General features: G+C 44.4%; 1 protein-coding gene and 1 non-coding gene across 2 annotated transcripts; both read right to left on the reverse strand.

Annotated features, from left to right (window-relative positions):
- Positions 1-1247: 1247 nt before the first annotated feature.
- Positions 1248-22861, reverse strand: Ppp1r8 (protein phosphatase 1 regulatory subunit 8). Its single transcript, XM_036179382.1, has 7 exons — positions 22072-22861; positions 19930-19990; positions 12536-12689; positions 10748-10968; positions 7660-7804; positions 4529-4593; positions 1248-2563 (listed from the first exon to the last, which is right to left on the reverse strand). Exons 1-7 carry the CDS (start codon positions 22125-22127, stop codon positions 2210-2212), a joined length of 1056 nt encoding a protein of 351 aa, XP_036035275.1. The 5' UTR covers positions 22128-22861; the 3' UTR covers positions 1248-2209.
- LOC118579029 lies at positions 17554-17719 on the reverse strand. Its single transcript, XR_004944399.1, has one exon.
- Positions 22862-27876: the final 5015 nt, after the last annotated feature.

A 27876-nucleotide genomic window follows, 5' to 3' on the forward strand; every position in this document is an offset into this window, starting at 1 on the left:
TGCCATAGGCCAAAGCAGCTTATTTATTAACCAATGGGAACAACATATATTCACAGCGTACAGAAAGACATCCCCAGCACTTCCCACCCCTCACATGCCAGAGCTCACATCCACCACAGTCATTGCTTCTGCAGAGTGAAGTGGCCCTTCCCCCACTTATTGATGACTTGACTAGACTGGCTAATGAATTCTGGGGACCTGTCTGTCTCTGCCACCCCATACCCGTCTCCATGTTAGGGGGTTACATACCTATGTCATGGAGTGTGATTCTTCGGGTGCTAGGGACTTTACTGAGACATCCCCTACTGTGTGTGTGTGTTTTTGAGACAGGGTAGGTTTCTCTGTGTAGCCCAGGCTGTCCTCAAACTCTGGAATCCTCCTAATTCTGCCTCCTGAATTCTGGGATTAAAGGCGTGTGCCAACACCCTTGCCTCTACTGGACATTTTAAAACTTCAAAACAGGAGAACACTGAAACACAACCAGGCATAATGGAGGACAATAGACAACTTAGATCTCTTCATGTCCAATGTCCAAGCAGCCATGTAACCCGTCCCCATGGTGCTCATGGACAAGTTATTTATCTTTGAGCCTGACTTAGGACAAAACCCCAGACGTGCTGTGAGTAGCTCCACAGCACATAGGAAGGGCCTCGGGGGGGATAAGTGCAGTCCTAAGACTTTGCTGTGAAGGTGTCTGTGAGACAGGACTCACCGTGCAGACTAGAGATGCCAACCTTCTGACTATGGCACATCTCTTCTCTAGAGGCTGCTTCTGCTGCAAGTTCAACCCTCTTAACCATGGGTTTTGTTGTTGACCTTTGAGTCATCCAGACAGGCCCTGAACTCATGACGTAGCCAAGGACGCCTCTGTGCCCCCCCCTGGTCCTGCTATCCCTGATTCCCACATCAACCCGTGTGACCAGAATCTGGTCCCTTCCTAGAAAGCCCTATGTCTCTGCAGTGAATGAGACTCCAGGACCCAGGGCACACCAGCCCTGAACTTGCCCACACCCCTTGCCTGGTCAGAACTCAGCATCTGTTCTGGATTCTGACCAACTGCAACAGGCACCCCTTCGCCCTGAACCTCGGGGTCTCAGTCTGAAGATTACAATCTCTAATGAGAATTGTCACATTCTTTGGGAGCTACTTTTATTTGTGGTAATTAACAGGGGCAGAGCACCAGCTCCCAGGACAACAGCCACGTCCCTGACAAGTGTCTCCTGGCAACAAGACTCGAAGACTGCACCCAAATGACAAAAGTTACATTTAATTTACAATGTAATAAAGGTTACAGGTAAAAAGCTACACTCAAAGCAGAAAAGGCCTATTACACAAATGTACAAATCTGTACAAAGCTCATACAATGGCTCCTACCTCCTCTCCTGTTAGCCAGGTCTAGCCTGGAGCTCTGAATAACCAGAACTCTCCGCTGGGGGGGGGGGTGGGGGAGCCTCCAAACCAATAGCTGAACATGTCCTCCTGACACAAACCTGGTCCTTGCAAAGCAGTCTTTTCCTGTTCCCCGTGAGCCACCCCAACTGGTCACGTTCTTAAGAAACTGCCTCACAGCACGGTGAGGGCAGTGCTGGACTACATGAGAACTAGGCAAGGCTGTTCAGTGTGGACAAGGAAAATAGGTCAAGTCCAACAGAACTGTTAAAACCCATAACCTGTGCCTGGCCACACACAAAGGGGACTCAAAATGGTCTCACTCCAGCAGAAATGACAGAGGAGAAAGGCCTAACTACTGGACCTCAAAACCACAGACCAAAGAGAACACTTGAGTTTACACCTTGGTTGAAATGAAGAATGTCCACCAACCTGGGATCCCTCGCAACCATTTTGCTACCTGGGACTCACAAGGGAAATGGATTTAAATGAGTTACCGCCTCCTCTGTAGCTCTGGATCCCACCTATGTGTGCGACTTCGTAAGGAAACGGTCCTAGGCGGCAGCGGCGGCACTGGGAGAGCGCCAGGGCAGTCTGCTTAGGGCCTGGGACGCCTTTCTCCACACTTCAAGTGTTCTGGCTCAGGTCTCTAACTGGTACTTTGGCCCCACCCCAGTCCCAATAGTACATGGTTAGGACCCCAGAAACTCTCTGAAAGACGATACCGCACACATGGAAAGTTTTCTCCCTAGTTCATTAGCCCCCCTAGTCAGCCCTCCACCCATCCCCACCCATCCCACCCTCTCCATAGCCAAAAATATCAAATCAGTAAGGAAGGTGTGGGCTTCTTGCCCGGCCAAGCCTCCTTTGCGTATTTCTTCTTCTTGGGTTCATTTACAGCTTCAGGGTTATAGACTGCAGGGTTTGGTGTGGGATTTATGGTCACTGCTGATGGCACAACAGGAGTCAAGTCCACGTCAGGGGCGAGGTTCGGGTATGGCATGGGCAAGCCACCGATGAGTGCTGTCCCATGGATGCCATGCGGTTGGGAGCCTGTTTCACTATGTGTGGGGGGCAGGCCCCCGTAGAGTCCTCCGCTGAAGGCAAAGTTCTGCATGCGCCTGCTCCCTGTCTCCTCCAGGCCCAGAGAGCCAGAGCCTTCCATCCGCTTCTTCTGTGTTTGCCGCAGGAGAGGGGGAAAAAAACAGAAAGGAGACATGAGTCGAAGCCTTAGTCTCTCTCCATTCCAGCCTTAGAGAGCTAACATCTGGGGATAGTGCCATCGTGCAGCCCGGTTTCTGAACTCTCAGGGCCTGATGTCATCTAATCAATGGCTTATTTCTTTTGAGACAGTCTCTCCTACAAAGCCCTGGCTGTCCTGGAACTTACTCTAGACCAGGCTGACATGCAGATCCACTGCCTCTGCCTCCCAAGTGCTGGGATTAAAGGTGTGTGCCACCATGCCTGCCTGGCCTTGGGTGCCCAATTTTTAAACAGTCCAAGAGTAATCAAATTTGTGTCAAGAATGTGTGTGGTCCCAGCACTCGAGAGGCAGAGGCAGGCATATCTCTGTGAGTTCAAGGCCAGCCTGCTCTATAGAGGGAGTTCCAGGACAGCTAAGGCCACACAGAGAAACTCTGTCTCAAAATAAGAGTAACTTAGATATTTAAAGTGTGATGAGCCAGGGATGGTGCAAAAGAGAGAGCTCTTGTCTGGAGTACACGGGCTCTGGGTCGATCCTCAGCACCAGAGCATGCATGGTTACCAGCAAATATACATTTTATGTAACTGATCTGAGCATCTGTGGATTTGGGTACCTGGCTGAGTGTGAGTAGTCTAGAATCCATTCCTTAAAGGGATCAAAGATGACTGCCTTCTACAGACTAAGAACGCAAACTTCCTCCAGCACTGCACATTGGCCTCTTGCAGTCACCGTGACCCTTCTGCACCAGGGTCTTGTCAGCGTAAGGGCAGTTCGTGTCCTTTTAGGCAGTTCTACCCAGCAGGGAGCTCAGTATGCTGAGAAGCAGGGCATTTTGGTAACCTCTACTTCTCCACCCTAAATACACCTGACTGTAAACCTGAGCTCTAGACAGACCTTCAATTAGAGTCATTCCTGTGCATAAACACGGCTGGGCTTCAAGAGAGCTCAGCAGTTAACAGCACCTGCTGCTTTTGTAAAGGACCCAGATTCGATTCCCAGCACCCACATGGCAGTTCATAACTATCTACATCAACAGTTCCAAGGGATCAAACACCCTTTCCTAACATCTGAAGGCACCAGACACACATCATACATATCTATCCATGTAGGAAATATTAAAAAAAATTTTAAGTAAATAAATCTTTAAAAAGGCATAACAATAATTGTTTTATTTTTTTGAGACAGGTTTCCTCTGTGTAATAGTCCAGGAACTCGTTTTGTAGACCAGGCTAGCCTGGAACTCACAGAGATCCACCTGACTCTGCCTCCCGAATGCTGGGACTAAAGGCGTGTGCCACCACCACCGGTGGCAAAATAATTTTTAAAAGGACATGGCAAATGACACATGTTAATGCTTCTCTTTCATCCTGAGCCAGCGGAGAAGATAAAAGGAAGGTAGACCCGTCTGCACCCTTAGGGGAGATGACTACTACATTTCCAGAGCAAATTGTTAGTCCACTGTATTCTGGCTGGCCACCTCAAGTCCTTCTGTGGGGACTCCAAGATTTCTGAGACACTAGCTGCTGCTCTACCTGAGGACCCAGGTTCAGGTCCCAGCACTGCCACAGTGGCTCACTTACAACTGTCTGAAACTCCAGCTCCAGAGAACCCAATGCTCCCTCAGGCTTTCTAGGGCACTAGGCATGCATGTGGTGTACATACATACATGCAATCAAAACGCTCATACATATAAAGAGATGTAAATTATACAGATTTTTTTTTTTTTTTAAAACGAGAGAAGCACGGGATGTGTTTTGAAATTACACACAGATTAGCAGTCATCTACATCATTTTTGGTGGTTGCTATAGTGCTGGGGATCAGGGCCTGGACTTAGCCAAGCATATGTACCACAAATGCATCATATACCAATGGTGGGTTTTTTAACACAGACTACTTGGCATTTCAAACACTCTTTTCTCGAAGGTGCTTCCTACCTTGACTGGAACCACTGCAGTCTGCACCATGTTCCGGAAGCGGCCGACAGAGGGGTCCACATCCTCTGCAAAAGGAGACCAGAGTAGGGTTGGGAGAGTAAGGGATTCAGCTGCACACCAAACAACCAGCTTGTTCAAATGGGAAAATACAGCTAATACTAACTATTATGTGCTAAGCCTTCCCAACAAACCTATGAGGCAGGGACTGCTGAACTGCACTGAGTAGATGAGAAACAGATCAAGGCTCAGAGGAGTCCAAGCACTAGGCCAGTCTAGCTGCTGGAGGGGAAGAGGCAAGACTTTAATCCAAGCAACCAGAAATAGGCCTGTGCGATGCACTGTTTCCTAGAGTTTTTTCTTTTCTATGTATTTTTCTTTTGAGGGCAGATAAAGCAGCAGACTATTTAGTGGTAAAAATAAAATGACATGGGGCTGGAGAGATGGCTCAGCGGTTAAGAGCACTGCCTGCTCTTCTAGAGGACCTGAGTTCAACTCCCAGCACCCACATGATAGCTCACAACTGTCTGTAACTCCAGTTCCAGGGGATCTGGCATCCTCACATAGACATATATGTAAGCTAAGGATGAATGCATATAAAATAAATAAATAAAACAAAATGAAATGACAAGTGGCCATAACCATATGTATTGCCATGTCTGTTCATCAGCAAAGATCAGAGTCAGGAATTAGAACCAGGGCTTCCAGTTCACAACTCACTAGAGGGTCTGGGCAGCCCGTCAAAGCAGCTCCTTTTCTTGGCTGAAGACACACCCCATACCCTAGAGCTTCTGGCTTCACTCTGCATGGAGAGACCATCAAGGCAGGCAACGAGCCCACTTTCAGTCACTCTTTCAAGCCTCAAGCACGCAAGAGCATGATACTCTCCTGTCTTTGAAGAATCCATAGTACCAAATCAGACAGGCTACAACACATCACAGGTGGATCTCTATGAGTTCAAGGCTGGCCTATATACAGTTCCAAGCCAGCCGGGGCTACATAGTAATACCCTGTCTTAAAAAAGAAAACTCTAGATTTTAGTTGTGTATGTGTGTGGGTAAGTACAAGTGCATGTCTACAGAGTACAGAAGACAATGTCAGGTCCCCTAGAGCTGGAATTTCAGGTGGTTTGAGCTGCCAACATAGGTGATGGGAATGGAACTCGGGTCCTCTGCTGAGCCACCTCTCCAGCCCCAACGCCAAAGTGTTAAATAGTCTCAAAGCAGAGAGGTGGCTGGGCTGCTCCACAATGAATATAAGAGTTACATCACCAAGGGCTGAGTGAGTAGAAAGAACATGAAACACTTTAAGCAATCATTAGCTTAATATCATCAAAGAAAATGAACTGCTTCCCTAATAGTGTTTTTTCTCATGTACCCTCCACTTTAAACTTTTAGAACAGGACATACAAGCCAGTCACTGTGGTACACACACTCAGAAGTAGCAAGAGAAATTGGGAATTTAGCACTGGCTTTGGCTACATGAGATCCTGTCTTAAGAAAGAGGTGGGGGCATGATTGGAGAGATGGTTCAGCCAAAACAAGAGCATTGGCTAGAGCAGCCAAATTCCATCTAGCAGCTACATGGTGGTTCACAGACATCTCTAAGTCCAGCTCCAGGAGACCATGCAGACATATAGCCTGGCCAAACACCCATATACATTAAATAAATAAAAAGAAATTTACTCTAATCCAAATGAAAAGAAGCAAAGAAAACAAGAGAATTGGAGGGATGGCTCAGTGATTAAGAACATTTGCTGCTCCTCAAGAGGACGTGGGTTCATTTTCTAGTATCTACATTAGGTAACTTCACAACCATCTGGAACTCAGTTCCAGGAGATCCAATGCCCTCTTCTGGTCTCTGCAAGTACCTGCACACACAGTACATATAGAGCACATCCAGGTGTGTACATATACAAGTGTACACACACACACACACACACACACACACACACACACACACACACACACCACACACACATAAAAAAAACAAACCAAAAACCCTGCCATGGTGGTACATGAGCTAGCTAGCCTAGCTTAATCAGCTCCTAGGCTAGTAAGAGGCCTTGTCTCCAAAACAAACTGCTTGGGGCTGGAGAGATGTCTCAGTAAGCAGTTAACTGTGCTCAATGCTCTTGCAGAGGTTCACTTCCTTTCTGGCCTACAGGGGCTCCAGACTGCATATGGTGTATATATCTGCATGCAGGCTCATATACGGACACACCAATACAAAACAAACAAACAAACAAAAAACAAAAAAACATATACTCTTCTTGCTTCCTCAGTGCTGGGGTCACACTATGCCCAATTCCAGTCCCTGCTCTTTTTTTAAAAAAAAAAAATTTATTTACTTATTATGTATACAGTGTTCTGTTTGTATGTATGTCTGCACACCAGAAGAGGGCACCAGATCTCGTTACAGATGGTTGTGAGCCACCATGTGGTTGCTGGGAATTGAACTCAGGACTTCTGGAAGAGTAATCAGTGCTCTTAACCTCTGAGCCATCTCTCCAGCCCCCTACTCTTTTTTTTTTTTTTTTTTTAAAGATATATATCTTTATTTATATATATGTATGTGTGTGTGTGTTCTATCTGCATGTACACATCAGTACCCACTATATATTGTGTCGCATTATTGTGAGCCACCGTGTGGTCGCTGGGAATTGAACTCAGGACCTTTGGAAGAGCAGTCAGTGCTCTTAACGGCTGAGCCATCTCTCTAGTCCCCTAATTCCTGTTCTTTTCCTTTCTTTTTGAAACAGGCTCTCACTGTGTAGCCCTAGCTGGCCTGGAACCCCCCTTTCACATGTCCACAGTACTCTGCTGATGAACTATAGAGGATCTCCCTCCTGATTAGAGCACCCCGATGGCCCATACATTGTGTTTGCTACTGAGACCTTAACCTTTCCATCAAAGAAATTAGGGGCCTGAAGAGATAGCTCAGTGGTTAAGAGCAGTGGCTGCCTCTCTGAACCCAGGTTCAATTCCCAGCACCCACATGACAGCTCAAAACTGCCTATAACTCCAATTTCAGAGAACACAACACCTTCACACAGACATATATGCAGGCAAAACATGAATGCACATGAGATAAAATAATATTAAAAACAAGAAACTAGGGAGAACACTACTCACCTGGGTTGATAATCTCATCATCCTCACTGAAAGTCACCCGTGAGTTCTTCCTCTTCCTCTTTGGTCTCTGAATGTCCAGATTTCCCTCCTCAATAGTGAGGGTTGAAATCCGTTTGTTGTGGGCAGTGTTGAACTCTGTCAGGTTCTAAGCCAAGGTTCACACAACAAAGACTAGAATTAGTACCCAGGGAGTCTCATGGAGGAAATACTAAAAAAAGGCAAGAAGGCATCTGGGGCTTATTCTGACCTCCAAGGCCAGCCTGCCTCCTGCATTCCGAGGACTCCTACTGTCCTAATGAAGACTATTAGCAGAGAACATAGACCATCCTCACTGGCCATTCGAGTGCCACTTAAAAGGAAGTGAAAAGCTCTGAGAACAGGTCGTCCTTGACCTGAGGGCGGTGGGCTAGTTTGCTGGTCTTGAAGGAATGCCACCACAACTTTATGCCAAGAATTAAAGGAAACTTATCTGGCAGGAATACTAAGATTTATTTTAAAGTAAAACAGACGAAAAAGATAACAAAATCTTCTCAGTAGCTGGCCTTTTTAACCCAGCCTCCTTCCTGTGTGTGGGTTAGAGGGCTGGGACAGACAGACAAGATCTGTACAGACTAGGTTCTTCTCAAATTTATAACAATCCTCCTGCCTCAACTTCGTGTGCTTAAAGTGCTAAAATCACAAGAATGAGCCACCACACCTGGCCTTTTCTCCTTTAAAAGTTTTAAGGACACACCGGGCGATGGTGGCGCACGCCTGTAATCCCAGCACCCAGGAGGCAGAGGCAGGTGGATCTCTGAGTTCGAGGCCAGCCTGGTCTACAGAGCTAGTCCAGGACAGGCTCCAAAGCTACAGAGAAACCCTGTCTCAAAAAACCAAAGGGAAAAAAAAAGTTTTAAGGACACTGGCGGCACTTAATTTTGGGCATTAATATCTTGTTACTCTCCTTCCTGCATCTGGCCCCAGTTCCACCTATCCCGTGATTAGTTTGGCCTTAGCACCACAGTCTGAGATATCCCAAAACCCCACAGAGGACCTAACACCTCACCAGAAGACAGGGAAGCACAATAGCCTGGAGGGGAACAGACAAGAGACACCAGGGTCCCAGACAGGAGGCGACTTCAGAAGAGAATGACTTCGGCATTGTTAAGTCCTATTGCTTTTCCTCCAGAAGCCTGGGACGCTGCTGGAGTGTATAGAAATAGTAAATGCCCAGGGCTGGTTAAGAGCGTATTTGCATTTGGTCTATGTGAACAGACAGACCACACCACTGTAGTAACAGACATATAAAATCACAAATTACTGGGTCAGTCTCTTGAAAACAGGCTGGAAATACAGGATGGTTGTAGAGTGAGTGCTTAGTATGCACATGGCCCTGAGTTTAATCCCCAACACCAAAATAAAGTGAAAGATTAAAAGAACAATACTTTCACCACTTTGAAATTAAATTTTGTAAAATGCATGGCCATAGAGGCATCCATATGTATAAGAATGAAAATAGGGGCTGGAGAGAGGGCTCAGTGGTTTAAGAGCACCGACTGCTCTTCCAGAGGTCCTGAGTTCAATTCCCAGCAACCACATGGTGGCTCACAACCATCTGTAATGGATCTGGTGCCCTCTTCTGGCCTGCAGACGTACATGCTGTATACATAAATAAATCTTAAAAAAAAAAAAAAAAATCAAGACAGGCTAGTCCATATTTGTTTTAGTTTATTTTATTGTTTATTTTTACTTTATGTATGTGGATGTTTTGGTTGCATGCATGTCTGTGCACCATGTGCATGACCATAACTCAGCAACTGGAGTTACAGACGGTTGGTAGCCACCACATGGGTGATGAGATTCAACCAGGTTACTCTGGAACAACAGCCTGTGAACTTAACCACTGAGCCATCTCTCCAGCTCCAAAGCAGCCTAGTTCTTAGATTCCTGGGTTGTCTGGTCAGTACCAAAAAGGCCAAACAAAGACTGTTGGCTTTTGCTAAGCTGGTGTTATATTCAACACAACTTTCTGTGACAACAGAAATGAGTCTTCCATGGGTATCCAAGGGGTAGGTGTGTGTGTGTGTGTGTGTGTGTGTGTGTGTGTGTGTTGTGTATACATATTCAAGGACTTCCCATGGATAGCAAATATGCAGATCCTCAGGTGTCTATGCAGGCTCCCACAAACTTTCTATCAGCTCTAGATCATACTTTAAAGATTTATTTATTTATTATGTATATAGTATTCTGCTTGCACATAGGCCTGCAAGCCACAAGAGGGCATACTTTAAAGATTTATTTATTTATTATGTATATAGTATTCTGCTTGCACATAGGCCTGCAAGCCACAAGAGGGCACCAGATCTCATTATAGATGGCTGTGAGCCACCATGTGGGTGCTGGGAATTGAACTCAGGACCTCTGGAAGAGCAGCCAGTGCTCTTAACCTCTGAGCCATCTCTCCAGTCCCTCTAGATCATACTTAACAAGAATATCTATAGTCTCAATAATGTCAATGTTGTATAAAGTTATGCTGTTTACAGAGACTCCCATGACACAGAGTTGACTGAATTCTCAACAGGTTACCCACTACATATGTGAAGACGGAATGCATGAAATGTGGTTAGTGACTACTGCACTGGACGATGCAGCTCTATGCAGTCATAAGAACAGAGAGAACAGGGGCTGCAGATATGGCCCAGTAATTAAGAGCACTGGCTGCTTTTCCAGAGGACCTGTGTTCGATTTCCAACACACACATGGTGGCTCACAACTGTAATTCTAGTTCCTGGGGATCCAACTCCATATTCTGAACTCAGTGGTATACATAATACATTTATGCAGGCAAAACACCAAACATATAAAATAAATAACATCTAAAAAACCCACAAAACTAAAACAGAAAAATGTAATTTCTTGGTCTCAGTCTCTAATAGCCAGGAAGAAGCACATGGTTCCCTGATAAGTACAGGGAAACCTGGTCACAGCTGCCATACGCATTGTCAAGGGTTCGTTACCACACTGAAAAGAGCCTCCTGCTTCGAACCAGGAAGAACGGCTACATACTGCAAAAACAAGGGTCCCAAAAGACAAAAATGACAGGAATTACATCAAGCTCCGTCTCCTCTTCTGGAAGTCCCAGCAAGCCCTTGAGTTCATCATCCTCTCCACCCATCTTCTCATCTCCTTTCACAGCCGATGGCAACGTCTGAGGCTTCTCTCGCAGAGTGTATGCCCTTGTGGATGCACCAAATGAAACCGTGGAATCGATGGGAATCTGCTGAGGCTTGTGAGGTTCCAACCGAATGTGACCCAAGAAAGTGCCATGAGCTGGGAATAACCAAATCAGAAACGTAAGGAGAAAATCAAAAGCAGTCAGTGTTCTCAAAGGGGAGTATCATCTTTGCCTCTCTTAGGAAGTCAATCCCCAGAGCACTTCAATTTTTGTTTTTCTGATTGTTAGTTTCTACTGACAATAAATGTCACATTCAGGATTATATTCATAAAAGCAGCTTTTTTGTTTGTTTGATTCTTTTTCCTGTATTAGGGTTTTCTCCATCCTAGGCAAGCACTCTACCTAGGACGTATTAAGCTACAACCCCAGCCCTTGGTTTTTGAGACAAGGTCTCATTATGTAGTTCGGGCTAGCTTTCAACTTAGTATGTAGACAGTTTGGACTCAAACGATCTATGTTAACCATACTGACTCTGAGTTCACGATTTTCCTGCCTCATCCTCCTGAGTGCTGGGAATACGGACGACGCGTGCCACTGCGTCTGCAGAAAAACACTTTCTCGGATGGAAATGTCACTAGTTCACTTCATCCTGTCCTGTGTTACAGCAAGGAAGCTTTGAATCTCTTTAGTGGATCTCTTACACACCTTTAAATCTACTGATCTCCACAATGAATACCATTGCCTGTTCTCTGCTGCCAGAAAGGCTTGGCTCCATTCTGGGTCCAGCAGGAATGGCTCCAATCTAGAAGCCAGGCTCTGCTCTCCATGGCATGAGGCAAGCATTGTTGTGGTCTGCCCTCTCTAGCTCCAACTCTAACAACATGAAAACTGCTGGTCTGGTGGCATTATACTTTAGCTTTTCCCCAGGACAGGAGTGGAGATTGGCCAGCACAGATGCAATGTCAATGCCAAGGCAAGCCAAAATCCTAATAGAGTGAATTTTTCCATGTCAGCATTCTGCATGTTATGAAATGGAAAGAAAAGATAAGTACCTGTAAGAAAAGGCTCCTGGAGTCCTTATGTAAACAGACTGGGGAGGTGTGTGTCTGTGTGTGCTCAGGTAGGTGGGGAGGGCCAAACATGATGCTGGGCAGAGGAAGTGCAACTCTGTATGTTTTACTCTATTTATCATGACAAACAAACAAACTTTAGCAGTCCACACCATCCAGTCTCAACTGCATTTCTGTAGACTATTTTAAGCAAAGTTTACAATTTAATTAATTTAAATTGCAGTGTACTTATGAAATTACAATTATTATAATTCAGTTAAAGCAAAGTATGTCTGGAATAAACAACTAAATAACCAATATAAACAATAAATGTTGCTCAAGTATTTTGTAAACATCCTGTATTGCTGCATACCAATGACACTACCATGATTTCAACTCAAACTGGATCTGTGTTTGCCATAGTCTCACAAGAACTTAAACATCAATACTCACGAGTTCCTTCATGCCATTTTTATTCTCTCTATACAAATGTCTCCAGAAGAGTCCCCCAAACTATCTTTTCCCCTTAGTCAATTATTTCAAGAAATCTCAGAAATAAAGAAGAGCTGGTTCAAAAACAAAGGTGTCACCGTGTCCTGTCGTGCCCCCCGCCCCCCAGACCGCAAACAGCATTTCGGTTCCCATGGGAGCAGGGTGGAAGGCAGGCACTTACTGCTGTTGAGATCTATCAAGAAAACTCTCTTCAGGTGCTTGTGGTAAACCAGTGCCGCATGGACTCGAGAGCAAGACTGGTGGTCGATGGTAAAGTCACACAAATCAGGGTTTCTCCCAAATAAGTAATACTTCTTCTCATCAATAATCAGTTTCTAAATAAACATGAAATTGCATATTACTTCTTTTTTTTTTGAAGTTGAGGATCGAACCCAGGGCCTTGTACTTGCTAGGCAAGCGCTCTACCACTGAGTTAAATCCCCAACCCCCATTACTTCATTCTTACTGCAACCAAGTTTAGCAAAAACTTCCAATCATGTAAGTGGAGGATCTTGAATAGGTAAAATTTCTGGCAGTCGAGAAAAGCATCTCCCATTGTTAGTTCTAGGGTCTAATAAGATCAGCATGGGGGTTTTCCCATGCAAGCTTCTGACCACCGTAAGATCCAAACAGGGAACATCTCTCCCATGTGATGCACACTAGAGCCTAAATGGCCAGCATGCATTCCCTCTCACTTCCAGCTAAGATAAAATCATACTGTTCCATTAGTTCATCCTGGCTCCTGAGGGACATTGTTTATCCCTGTTCCATGCATGCCACTGAAATTCCAAATGACAGACCTCTTTCCCAGGGCAATGAACTCATCCAAGTTCAACAAAAATGTCTTCAGGGCAGAACTGTCACCTGAAGAACAGGGATCTGGACTACTGAGCAGAGAAAAATATGTCTTTGCCTATTTCTAAATACTTATTTCAAGTCACTGGCACAAATTTACCTCAAGAATGTTCTATGAGCCAGGCAGTGGTGGCACACGCCTTTAATGCCAGTACTTGGGAGGCAGAGGCAGGTGGATCTCTGTGAGTTCAAGGCCAGCTTGATATATCAGAGTTCCAGGACAGCCAAAGGCTACAGAGAAACCCTGCCTTGACACGCACCTCCCCCAAGTGCTCCATGTACAAGACCACCACTATGTACTCAAACAGCAGTTTACTAAGCTAAAACTTTTTGATAGAGGATTACACTTCATCTCTCCAAATACAATCCTCCACTGTGTGGAGCTGGTATCAAAAACAAAACAAAACTGTTCTTAATTCCATTGGACTTAAGTGGCCTCTTCCTGTGAGATAATTCTTATATTCTTCTTTTTTAAAATATAACTCTGGGGGCTGGAGAGATGGCTCAGTGGTTAAGAGCACTGACTGCTCTTCCAGGGGACTTGGGTTCAATTCCCAGCACCCACATGGCAGCTCACAGCTGTCTGTAACGCCAGTTCCAGGTGACCCAACACCCTCACAAAGACACACAGGCAGGCAAAACACTAATGATTATAAAATAAAAATTTAAATGTAATTCTGGCTGGCCTGGAACTCTAGGCTAGCCTCAAACTCAGAGAGATCCCCCTCCCTCTATCTCCTAAGTTTTGGAATTAAAGGTTGTAAGCCACCATACATTGCTGAAATAAGAATTTTACTAAGGGCTGAAATGGTAGCTGAATGCCTTTAATGCCAGCACTCAGGAGGCAGAGACAGGGGAGATCTCAGAGTTGGAGGCCAGCCTGGTCTCCATAGTGAGTTCCAATAGAGCCAAGGCTGTTATATAGTAAAGCCCTGTTCCAAAGGAAAAGGAAAGAAGACTAAAAACATGGTACAGGGGTTAAGAACATTGGCTGCTTTTACTGAGGACCCAGGTTCGGATCCCCAGAACCCACACGATATAGCATAACTGTCTTTAACTCCAGTTCTAGGGAATGTGACTTCTAGTCTCCACAGCCATCAGGCATGCACACAGTGCACATAAATGTGGATAAAATACTCATATACATAAAGCAAAAATACCTTTTTTCTTAAAAAAAAAAAAAAAAAAAAGATCATTTGATTAGCAAATGAGCAGGAAGAGCAGAAAAAGAGAGTGCATTCTTGGAGCTGGATCATGCTCTATGCAAAGTTCAGTTGTTGTCATAGACGGCTTTGAACCAGTCACAGAAGGAAGGACGCTAGGATGAGCTCCTGTTTCTAGCCTGATGCTAGTGGTCTAGTGGTCTAGTATGAGCACCTGATGAGCATCATTTAATATGCTGTCTTTTTCCTTTAAATATAAGGCCTCATTAAGCTCTGGTTCACAGCCCACCCTACATTCCTAAAATCCTCGAGAAGCCAGGAATAGCAACATCTATTACCTTAAAACTTCAGGGGTTGGGGATTTAGCTCAGTGGTAGAGCGCTTGCCTAGCAAGCACAAGGCCTGAGGTTCGATCCTCAGCTCAAAAAACAAACAAACACTTCAAGCCAGGCATGTTGGTGCAGCACACCTTTAATCCCAGCACCTGGGAGGTAGAGGCAGGGGATCCCCAAGTTGGGGCCAGCCTGCTCTTCTACAGTTAATTCCAGGACAACACAGAGAAACCCAATCTCAGAAAACAAACAAACTTCAGAGGTTAAGGCAAGGTGATTGCAAGTTCAAGGTTAGCCTAGGTTATACATAGTAAGGCCCTGTTCTCATATTCTCATTCATTCTCTCTCTGTCACACTCACACATACACACACACCAACAAACCCGAGAAAAGCTAGCACAAAGCTTAGAAGAGATGTATAATGAAGTAGAAGGCTAAAAACCAAGAACTATTCACCTGTGGCTAAGTCATTAAACTCACAGTAGGTAATGCCCTATGGAGGGGGCTCACCATTCAGGACATATGCATTAGTGTCTCCACATCTCATGCAAGGAGACTTCTGGCACTGTTTAGCAGCAACAACTGCTATGCACTTACCTGCCACACTCCTGCCATGAGTTTTACAGTGTATCACTGGTGAAGACAATCCCCTAGGGCTGACATCCATCCTTTCCATTCTTATAGATGCAATTTTGAGACATGCTACCCCCTTATATATATATAAATATATATAAATAAACTTATATATATATATATATGTGTGTATATGTATGTGTATATATATATATATATATATATTTTTTTTTTTTTTAAGTAAAATAAAGAAGCGGGGGAGACAGCTCAGCACTGGCTGCTCTTCCAGAGGACTGGAGTTCAATTCCCAGCACCTACATGGCAGCTTACAACTGTCTATAACTCCAGGGTCCAATAACCTCATACAGGCATACATGCAGGCAAAACACCAATGCACATAAAAATAAATTATTAAAAAATAAAAATTAAATTAAAATTTATTTGATTTTACAGTTTAATATATTTTGTTTCCTTTTTTTAAAAGTAAGATTTTATATATTCTAGGCTGGCCTCAAACTTGCTACATAGATAAGAGTGACCTTGAACTTCTGACCCTCCTGCCTTTCTCTACCTCCTATATGCTAAGATTACATGCACGTACCACAAAGCCCACTTAAATGTTAGCATTTAAAAATGCCAGCCATGGTGGTGAATGCCTTTACTTCTAGGTAGAGGCAGGCAGATCTCTGTGAGTTCAAGGCTACAGAGGTCTACAGAGTTCTAGGCCAGAGCTACATAGTGGGACCTAGCCTTTGGGAAAAAAAAAAAGTTTATTTTAATTTTGTGTTTGTGTGCAGGGTGTCATGTGTACAGGTACCTGTGGAGGCCAAAGAGGGCATCTGATCCCCCAGATCCCGAGTTACAGGTGGTTGCAAATGGCCCAACCTGAATGCAAAGAATTAAGCTCAGGTCCTCTGGAAGAGCACGGATTCTTAATTGCTGAGCCATCTCTCCATCCCCCAGTTTGAGCATTTAAAACCTCTGTTACATAATTTCTCTAATCCACTGGTACTAAAGGGTAAACCAGCTGGGAATGAATGCTTTTTAAAGAGTAAATAAGTATGTATCATGGATCATATGCCCCCAAAATAATTTTAAAAAAACTTCTTTCCCTTTAACTAGTTACTCAGTGTCTCTCAGCTTAGCTCTACAATTTAATCAATTCAAACAGCTTGGATCTGTGGGTCACCTCTGGGTAAGTCCATCCAGCAGTGCCCACATGCTGCCGCTATAGATCATTTCAGGGCCATACTTTGGAGCACCCAGATTTGGTAAAGGCCTGACAGCCAATAATCACCCCAGTGTTACATTTTAAAACACAAATTAATGTGGGCTGTGATTATGCACACCTGTAACCCCAGCATTCAGGAAGCAGAGGCAGGATCACAATAAACTGAAGGCCAGTGTGGTCTATGCAGTGATTTCCAGGGAAAGTCAGGGGGTAGCTTCTGGGACTTAGACTCAAAAACCACAAAAACACCCTGCCCACACCCCCTGCCTCTCCCCCCCAAAACAAAACAAAACAGAAAAAAAGACCCTTGTTACTGAAAAGACATTGGAAGCCTGGTGTAATGGTTCCTGCCTAAAATCCTGGCACTTTGGAGGCTAAGCAGAAAGACCATTATAGATTCAAGGCCTGCCTGAGCTACACAGTAAGTTCCAGAACAGCCTAAAGACCCTCTCTCAAAATGGTGATTGGGGAATGCAATGGTGATTCAAGAGGCAGAGGCAGAGCTCTTGTGAGTATGAGGCTAGCCTGATCTACATAGTGAGCTACAGGCTGTAACAGAGAGCTCTGAAACAGTCTTCTAAGGTAGCATTTATGCAGGTTGAATCTCACTGTATGTCTCACTTATATTTTTATTTATAAAAATGGCATCCTCACTAATTTGTCTGTTAATAACCACAGTGTTCATAGTGGGTCACAAGCAATGATTCTAGGGTGCAAAAGACGTATCAGAGATTGAATTAAGAAAAAAAAAAAAGAGCGAAAGGATTCTCATGTTACAGGCACACATTCACTATCAACAGCATCCCAACCATGTAGTGGATAGCCATCTATAATTTCACACATTCACTATCAACAGCATCCCAACCATGCAGTGGATAGCCATCCATAATTTCACCAATACAACCACAGAAATATTAAAGGGGAATTTTAATGGAAAAGCATTCCTCTTAGAAGTAAGGAAATATGTTAAAAAGTGAATGAATCATGCATTGCTCTTTCTGGGTACTAAAGCTGTAATTTTTGGCTAGCTATGGCTGATCACTATCAGATGTGCCTCTGAGTTATAACTCAGAATGTGTCTTTACACACTGGGCCTAAAAGACTCATGGCTTTTACTTTAATATCGCACTTCTTCAACCCAACTATCACGACATATCACAAGCCTCTGAAACAAGACCAGGATATAGATAGCTCGGTTAGTATCCAGTGCTGATCAAATCTAAATCCTTAAAATAAATACACCTAAGCTAAGGGGTAGAATACTTGCCCAGAAACATGATCCTTGTCTGATCACTAGCATGACAAAATAAATACACAGACACACACACACACACACACACTCGGACACACACACACACACACACACTCGGACACACACGGACACGGACACACACACACACACATATGGACACACACACACACACACACACACACACACACACACACGGACACACTTCTCAGGCCTATTCTATTAAGAGCCATATAGAGATAGCTATGGATAGTGATTTGAGGTGGTGTGCAACTCAGCACATGCAGAAATTAAAATAGTTTGAAATATACATCTTCCACCAAGGAATGTGACGTTATCACTGAGCCTTTTTGCCTGTTCATTCTTACTGGAAACTATAGATTTACTAAATTCTAGTAAATTTTAGTTTATTATTATTCCTCTGCATGCCTGTGTGTACTGGAGAAAGTCAGAGGACAGCTTTGTATAGTTGGCTCTTTTCTTCCACGCTCATGTGAGTTCCAGGGATACAACTCAAGCAGTCAGGCTTTCGTAGCAAGGCTTTTCCCTGTTGAGACATCTCTCCAGCCCACAACGCAGATTTCTTTACGTCTTCAAATTTCACACTATTCTATGGAGCAACAAATTTTTTTTCCCTATGTAACCACCTGGAGTAAAAGAGTTTCCTAGATATTTTTAATTAAATTATTTCCTAGAATAATCATTTGAGGTCCTCTCTGCCCTATAAAAGAACCCATGAAAGTTCTTTTCCATAAAAGAACTCAAAGGGGCTGTGTGAGACTGGTCAATTCTGCCACTCCATCTGACCCCCAAACCTCCACCCTTTCCAAGCTAGTATCTACATGTCATCTTTTTATTATATACACCAACGAAAAATAATTACACTTAATAATAGAGCTTTGAACCCAATTTCTAACTATGAAACCAATGGATTTAGCCTCCATTTCTCAGTAAATAACTATATATATCAACATAAATAAGGCAGATATGGTGATTCAGATAATCCCAGCACTTGGGAGACTGAGGTAGGATGACCAATGAAACCAGCCAGGGTTAATTACAGTGAGCTCCAGGCCAGCGTGGGTCACAGAGTAGAACTCTATCTCAAATATGAAAGAACAACATCCTAGCCCTTGGGAGGCAGAGGAAGGTGGATCTCTGTAAGTTCCAGGTCAATCAGGGCTACATAGTGAGATCTTGTCTCAACACCAACCAAACAACACAATCCCACTATAATCTAATAGCTAATCATTGAACTCTAAGTTTGACATGACACAGACTCTAGAAACCTATGCAAAAGCTGTAATTCCACTAAACTTTTCCTTTGTAACATTCAACTATAATTATATTTTTGTGTGTGTATGTGTGATTCTGTCTCTCTCATTAATTCTTTTCAGACAGCCCTTCTGGCCTCCAACTCACAGAGACAGGTCTGCCTGATTCTGCCTCCCAAGTGCTGGGATTAAAGGTGTGCGCCACCATACTCTGCCTCTCCCCTTAGTTTTAAATGAATGCCACCATACTCTGCCTCTCCCCTTAGTTTTAAATGAATGCCACCATACTCTGCCTCTCCCCTTAGTTTTAAATGAATGGATCTTAGCTCCATTTCATTTTCTTTTTTGACAGTGTCCTACCTAACAATACTACTCTGATGGAACTAATCTTTAATCTCATAGAAGCAGCTTAAATGTTAAACTCAATTTATATCATAATCTTCCTCAGTTATTGTAAACTATATATTCCAGTTTGTCTGAGCCTTGCAGGCCTATGAACTGTTAAAAGTTAACTTCATTTGGAAAGTGAGAGAAATAAAAAAAAAAACCAAAAACTGAGTGTCTGTGGAAGAGAGAGTATTGAGTGCTGGAGACCAAATCCAAAAGGGTTGTTTGAATGCTAGACCAAAACTCCATTGCACAGCTACATCCCCAGTCTCTAGAGCTTTTAACAGGGGGACAAAAAAATAAAAAAATCAAGAACAAACCTTTAATCATAGCTCTTGGGAGGCATAAGCAGGTGGATCTCTGTGAGTTCAAGGCCGGCTTGGTCTACACAGGGAGCTCCAGGACAGCCAGAACTACAGAGACCCTGTCTTAAAATAGACAAACAAACCAAAAAAACAAAAACAAAGAAGAAAGATAACATTGCTGAAAACAGAGCGAAGGAGAGTCAGTACCTCAATTAATTTGTCTCCTTTCACTACGTCCAGATGTAAGCCAGGCGGGGGTTTACCTGCCCTGGAAAAGAGGGAAAAAAGCACTTTTCAGGTTGAGTCCATAAATGTCTTTATAACCCCTATCCCATTCGACATCGGGGCTCTCCTGCCAGCCTATAATTAGTTCAAAGAGAAATGTCATGTCCTTCACTGTTAGAGCTTTTCTACCTTTGACACTTTCTTCCCAAGTGAGTCACTGTTCTAGGGGAGATTTTGGCAGATCTGTATTTAGAGCAGTCAAATTAAATAAAAACCCCTGCATTTTAACACTTCCAAGAGAAGCGTTCAGTGTATAAACATGTCTTGTCACCTGGAGGTTTCTTCTTTTTGCTTGTTTTTTGAGACACGGTCTCATGCATCCCAGGCTAGCCTTAATCCCTAGTGGGTTTCTATCTGAGGATGACCTTGAACATCTTAGCCTCCTACTTCCACTTTCTCTGTGTTGAGATTACAGGTGTCTGCCACCATGCCTGGTTTAACCTGGGGTTTTAATCTAAGATTTACTACTCCTGAAATAATATAAGGACAGAATAAACCAGTTTTGCTGGGTACAGAATCACATATCTGAATTTCCACCATAGGGATCACTCCAACTTCAAGGCCATTCTAGTTTTTACAGCAAGTTTCAGACCAGGAAAGATTACATATACAGATCTTACCCCCAAACAAATAAACAAATGTTAGTTGTTTGGGGACTGACCGATATGTGTCTCATCACAAAATAATCAGAAACTATTACCCAGCCGAACTCTTCTGACCAAATCAGAGATGTGTAATTAGGGAACTAGGGCAAATCAAAATATGCATGCCCACGAAACCAAGTACCCTGAACAGGTCTTTCTGCAAAAACAAAACAAAAAATAATTCATTGAACTTTTCTCTGTACTTTGCTTTATCATTCAAGGGGGATGTGTACATGTCAAGTCACCTGATGTTTAATGACAGGTGATCTCCAAGAGTCTCTTTATATTTGGCTGGCCCAAATTTGAAATCAGTGCAGCCAGGGACCAGTGTGGATAAAGAATTTGTAGGCTGAAGCAAATGGATATATTTTTAGAAGTATAAGGAAATACAGAAACAGCCACACACTCATTTGCTTCCTGGGCTTGCTCATTTGGACCTTCCATTTGCAGTCTATCTCACGGCAGACTCAACAACAGTCATCTCACGGTTCTGCCCCAACATTTTATGGCACGAGCTAGAAGGACATTAGACAAAGTCCTTTTTGTTCGAGAAACGGATTAAAAATGAACATTAAAACCCAAATAAATTTTCTGAATATCCTATCATGTGCGAGACTCGGGCCTAGGAGCTGGAAACGATGCAAGGGTTTTTGCCCTTGAAGGTCTCAATGTAACAGAAGACCGAGAAGTAACATGTTAACAACCGTGAGGAGCCGCAAGAGCAGAAAGGGCTAACTCGGATGCGTGCTCGTGCAAAGCAATGCGTATTTATTCATCCTGTACCCTACCCACTCAAGGCTTAAATCATCTTACTACTCCTATGAACTTCCCAAGGGATGAAAATGATGTATTCTAACAACTTCTGGTGTCTTTTGTACCGGGCTACGAGCTGGTCTGGTCACAGAGAACAAGGGGGATAGTTGCGCGCCATCCCTGCCCTCAGGGAGCTCCCAGTCCGCGGGAGAAGGGTCAGCACCGCTTGGAGGATGCAGCAGCCACGGAGGGATGCAGCACCAGGTTGGGCCGGGGTGGGGAGGCGAGCTCGTGCGCGCCCGGGACGTTCAACACCGGGGGCAGGTATGATGCTGCCCGAGAGCACCAGACACTCGATGAGGAGTTGGAGCAAGTTGGGGGCCAAGGCCTCAAGCACCTCTGCGAGCGGCTGACCAGCCAGGGGCTGTCTCAAGTGACCGCCTTCGAGCCCCCAAACCTCGGGTTTCCTCGGAGCCTGGGCCCCTGTTCCTCCACACGCCGCCCGGCCCCTCGCAGCGGACAGTTTTCCCTCAATCATTCCAGGCTCTTTTTGAGGCGCTCGTTTTGTCTCAAAAAAAGAAAGGTTAGGAAGGAAAAACCCAGCCTCCCTCCTTGCCCCGGTTAGCCCACGCCAGGCCGTTCCAGCCCCAGCAGCCCCGCCACTCACCAGGTCGGGCAGTCGAACAGCGGGAGGCTGGAGCCGGAGTTCGCGGCTGCCGCCATCTTGCGTCTCCCCCTCCCATTTGGCGGGCCCCGAGGCACGCCGGGAAACTGGGAGGTCGAGAGGGAAGAGGCGGCATCCCGGCAGTCTGTGCGCACGCGCGGACGCACGCACGCACAACGCAAGCACGCTGGCGGGGGGCGCCTCTGGCGGTGGTTAGTTTTATCTTGAAGTCTGCGATGTTTGCTGGGGGACTAGGGCTTCCCCTCGGTCTCGGTGTCAGAAGTGGCTTGTACCGAGGTGTGGGTTTCCCGCTCGGTTCTCCCAGCATCCGAGCCTTTCGCGCTTCATCTAGAGATGAGTGATCGCTAGAGATAGAAGAGAGTGCTCATTCCGTTTTCCTTCCAGCCCTCCTCTGGAAAGCTGCATCCAAAACCGCATCCTTACTCATGTGTCCTTTCTAATCCAAGTCTGGAGTGAGGGCTCAACATGTACGAATGAGGCCACTGGTCCACTCTCTAGCACCAGTAGTTCTGAGGCTTGAGGGCGACTATAGATTTCTAAGAGTCTGTGTCAGAGATCATATAGTCTGTTTATGAAGACTTTGGACAAACTGCAGCCAGGCACAGGCCAAAACAGAAAACGGTGTCCAAATCTTCACTGAGCATAGGTCAAATGATTAATAAAAGCCCTTTAAGATTTGTCTACTTGGGTCACAGTGACTATAAAGCATCAGGGTTGCCATCTTCTAAGCCCCTAGCTTGCTGGTTGTATTAGCTTTGTCTTTTGAGTGCTTACTGGGAAGTGTGTGTGTGTGTGTGTGTGTGTGTGTGTGTGTGTGTGTGTGTGTGTGTGTTTGGTTTTTCGAGACAGGGTTTCTCTGTGTAGCTTTGCGCCTTTCCTGGAACTCGCTTTGGAGACCAGGCTGGCCTCGAACTCACAGAGGTCTGCCTGCCTCTGCCTCCTGAGTGCTGGGATTAAAGGCTGGAAGTATGTATTTTATTCGGGTCATCTCACATGGTATTACCAATATTCAAGAAGGATTGATTCCACAAGAGACACTCAGATTGAGTTGTCCAGCCTCACTCTAAAACAAGGAGTGGAATTTTAACCTGAGTATATATATAAAGCCAAACGTCAGGCTCTATCACTGGTCTCATAGGTTTCTGACAGACACACTCTTACTAGTATGCAGCTGATGTCCCTTTTACACATTTGTAAAAAACCTGGCACGATGATCAGGCAGTTTTCTTTTTTAAGAACATTATAGGTGTGGTAGCACATGCCTGAAGTCCCAGCACTAGGGAGGTAGAGGTAGGAGCATCAGGAATTCCAGAAGACAGCCTCAACTACACAGTCTAAGTTTCTTGAGATCCTATCCCAAAAATTCTGTAGAAATATTGTTCACTAAGAAAGGCACTGTTCAGGGACAAGGAAATGGTTCAGCAGATGAGCTGTGCAAGCATGGGGACCTGAATTCAGATCCCAGCACCCATGTTAAAAAGCCAGGTGCAGCTGTAATCTCAGTGTTGGAAAACCTGAGACAGGTGGATCTTAGGTGCTTGCTGGTCAATTCATATAGATGAACTGAACTCATGTAAGTGATGTTGACGTGTTGTCTTCACAGACATGCATGCACATCAACATGCACACCTGTGCACTCACACAACATAGAGTTCAATAGGTGAAGGACTCTGTGATGGAAGTAATTCTTTTCTTGAATCATTGCTACTGGCCCCTATACTGTTATTTTTATTTATTGGTTTATTTGTTTGTTTATTTATTTATAGAACGAGGTTTCACTATGTAACCTTAGCTGGCCTGTAATTTGCTATGTAGACCAGGCTGGCATTAAACTCACAAGAAACCCACTTGCCTCTGCTTCTTGAGATCCGGGACTCAAGGCATGTATCACCATGCTCTGCTAGACAGTTAAATTTAAATAAGCCTATTTAAGAGACTTTTTCTCCACGTTTCAAGATGTAACTGCAATGTAACATCAAGCTGGATTAAAAAGAAGGCTTATTTATTTTATGTATATGAGTGCTCTATCTACATGTATACCTTTATTCAAGAAGAGGACACCAGATCTCACTATAGATGGTTGTGAACCACCATGTGGTTGCTGGGAATGGAACTCAGGACCTCTGGAAGAGCAGCCAGTGCTCTTAACAGCTGAGCCATCTTTCCAGGCTCCAAGCCATAATAGTCAGCACTATGTAGAGAGACATTGCCACAAAAAGTAAAATAAAATAAAATACAAAAAGACTATTAATACCCCTTTCCAGCCAGGCAGTGGTGGCGCATACCTTTGATCCCAGCACTCAGGAGGCAGAGCCAGGCGGATCACTGTGAGTTTGAGGCCAGCCTGGTCTACAGACTGAGATCCAAGACAGACACCAAAACTACACAGAGAAATCCTGTCTTGAAAAACATAAAACAAAACAAAACAAAAACCCTTTTCTGCTTTGTGATCCCAAAGACCAAACTGATAGGAAAAAAAAAAAATCCCAATTCTAAACTTGACTTCAAGCAAGCAAATAATCCTATGACTCCCTATTTTGGAGGACAGGATATGATTTCTAAGAAGAAATCAAAGAATTGCAAAATTGTTTTGAATGAAGCATAGTAAACCTTATTTTTAAAAATTGTTTTAAAATGTTCTGAGCTATGTGTTGTGGCCACACATCTTAAATTCTGCACTCAGGAGGCAGAGGCAAGTGGATCTCTGAGTCTGAGGCCAGTTTATATTTGTTTGTTTCTTTTCTTTCCTTTCTTTCTTTTTTCTTTCTTTCTTTTTTTTTTTTTTAGATAGGGTTTCTCTGTAGTTTTGGTGCCTGTTCTGGATCTTGCTTTGTAGCCCAGGCTCACCTTGAACTCACAGAGATCCACCTGGCTCTGCCTCCCGAGTGCTGGGATTAAAGGCGTGCGCCACATGCATGCCTGGAACCATCAGAGGCCAGAAGAGGATGTCAGATTTCCTGGAACTGGAACTACAGACAATTATGATCTGCCATGTGGGTGCTGGGAACCAAACCTGGGTCGAATGTAAGATCAGCAAGTGCTTTTAACTGTGGAGTTCTCTCTCCAACCTCTCCAAAAGAAAATACTTCTGAGTGTGGTTGATTCAGTGGTAGGGTGCTTACCTCACTTGTGCAAGGCTTCTATAGCAACACACACGTATACAAAGGTACTTTTATCTGGCAACTTGTGTGAGCTTTTGAGTTCTGAAACCCCTTTCAGGCATGAGGTAGTGTTGAAGTCATTTCTAGCCATCAGTGACTGGACAAAATCTTAGCTAAAGTTCAACTTTCATTTTCTCAGTCTCTGTGTGTGGTCTACCTACTACCATTCACAGGAAGCCTAAGAGGTGTGTTCTCACCCCTCTAATTCTCCACTCCACAGGCATGTCCCCACCCCAACACAGCTTCTAGTGTGTCAGCACTTTACACGTAACAAGGCCCTTATAAAGCAAAAGGCTCTTTGTTTGGGTGGCAATGGTATCAGTGTAGACCAGCAAACTGGAGGACGGCAATACAGTTAACCTTTTGAAATGAAGACTAACGTTAGCTGTCAAGGCATCTGGCCAAAGAGAAGTTAATTTCTTAAGTCTCTGACAGTCTTCTCTATACTAGACTCTAAAGACATTAATATTTTAAGTCTCTGACAGGTTTCACTAGAATAAAATCTAAAAACATTAAAAGCTGACAAAAAAAAAACAAAAAACCCCACCAAACTTCAAGTGGTCAGATGTGGTGACACGGTACTTGTAATCTGAGCACCTGCAAGGCAGAGGCAGAAGAATCAGGTGTTCTGCTCCAGAGTGAGCAGGAACTACATGAGACCCCATGATCAAAGGAAAAAACTGTATCAAGTGGTGCGCAACCACCCGCGACTCAAGCTCCAGGGGAGCTAATACTCTCTGGCCTTCATGTGCACACACACACACACACACACACAAACATATACACACAAATAGAAATAAATCTCAAAACATCTTTGGTATGTTCAAATGACGGCAACGAGAAGCTGTGCAGACACCGTGAGCAGGAAGCTCCATCAGCAGGTGACAGATGACAAGTGTACAAGGTGCTATGAAGGAGATGATGCTCATTTCAGCAGAAAGGACCAGTTCTCCATATCTCTCAAGAGGAGGTGAGCAGGACAGCCTCTCTCAGCGATGTACAGACTATGTGTACTATATAATGGTGGCTTGAAGTATGAGCACTCAGGATGACCACCCTTAAATGCTGTCTTATCATGGCCAGGTTACCTTTGTCTCAGCTTCTTGAGTCACTAAGAGTCCACAAGGGCTGGCAAGACAGCTCAGCAGGTAAATGAGTTTGCCGACAACCTTGACAACCTGCGTTCAGTTCCTAGAACCATAGAACGGTAGGAGAGAGCTGACTCCTGCAGGCTGCACTCTGACTACCACACGTGTTCTGGGCAGGCCATACCCTTCCCGAATAAATAAATGTAATGAAAATGTAAGGGGGTCTAGCAGTGGCTCAGCCATAAAGAGCCATTGTTGCTCATGCAGAAGACTTGGTTTGATTATCAGCACCTACACTGCAGCTCACAATCATTTTGTAACTCCTAATCGAGGGATTCCAACTCCCTCTTCTAAGGCTCCCCAGCACCAGGCATGTATGTGGTACACAGACATATATGCAGGCAGAATACCCATATACATAAAATAAAATAAAAACAAACCAGGCAGTGGTGGTGCACGCCTTTAATCCCAGCACTTGGGAGGCAGAGCCAGGCAGATCTCTGTGAGTTCGAGGCCAGCCTGGTGTACAGAGTGAGATCCAGGACACCCAGGGCTACACAGAGAAACCCTGTCTCGAAAACAAACAAACAGAAAGGCTACAATAAATCTCCCAGATAGCTTTATAGGTATAATACATTAAGTGTAAAAGAATCTAGCACAGTAGCTTGCTGGCACTAAAGGCTCAAATATTCCACAAATGACATCCACATGCAAAGCACCTCAAACCTTTAAATTCCTGTATCAGCCCACCATTCTTGCCTTGGACCTTGGAGCAGTGGGGGTAGGTGTGTCAATTTTTATTTTGCCAACTGAGACAACTGAGTTACAAATGAAGCTGCCAGCTAACATCACCTTTTCTTGCCAGCACTTGGGATGGAACTCAGGGCTTCACCTATGTTGAACTCTACCACTGAGCTGGAGCCCAAGCTTCATCTTCTCATTTTGATAATATTTAAATAACCCCCTTTTTTGGTTTTGTAGCACAGAGGATTTAATCCAGAGTCCAGGTCCAGTACATACCATGTATGAAGTCCCGGGTTTGTTCCCAGCGTCACTAAAAAAGTGAGTGAGGGTGGAGGACTGTTCAGTCAGCAAAGCACTTGCCTTGCAAGCCTGAGGACCTAACTTTAGGTCCTCAAAGCCTAAGTCTAAAGCCAGGATTGGTGATGCATGGCTATGATTTCAGTGATGAAGGATGGGAAGCAGAGCCAGGCAAAGTCCTGCAAGCTCACTGGCTAGCTAGTCTCACCCACTTGGCAAACAAAGTTTACAAGAGACCCTGTCTCAAACAGAAGATAACAGACACCTGAGGAACAATACTCAAGGTTCTCCCATAACCCCTCCAAGTATGCATATACCTCTACACATATGCATATGCACACCTACACATATAATGAGCCTCCCTCAGTCCCTCCCTGACACAAAAACACTTGGAAAGGATATTTTCTCAGATACAATAAAAAATACGAAACAAAACCTCACATCAGCATTATTCTCATTTCTCCACAGGTAAAAACTTGGTCTTGCCTGGTGGTGGT

This window comes from Onychomys torridus, chromosome 2, assembly GCF_903995425.1.
Source record: "Onychomys torridus chromosome 2, mOncTor1.1, whole genome shotgun sequence".
In the NCBI taxonomy this organism is placed as follows: Eukaryota; Metazoa; Chordata; class Mammalia; order Rodentia; family Cricetidae; genus Onychomys; species Onychomys torridus.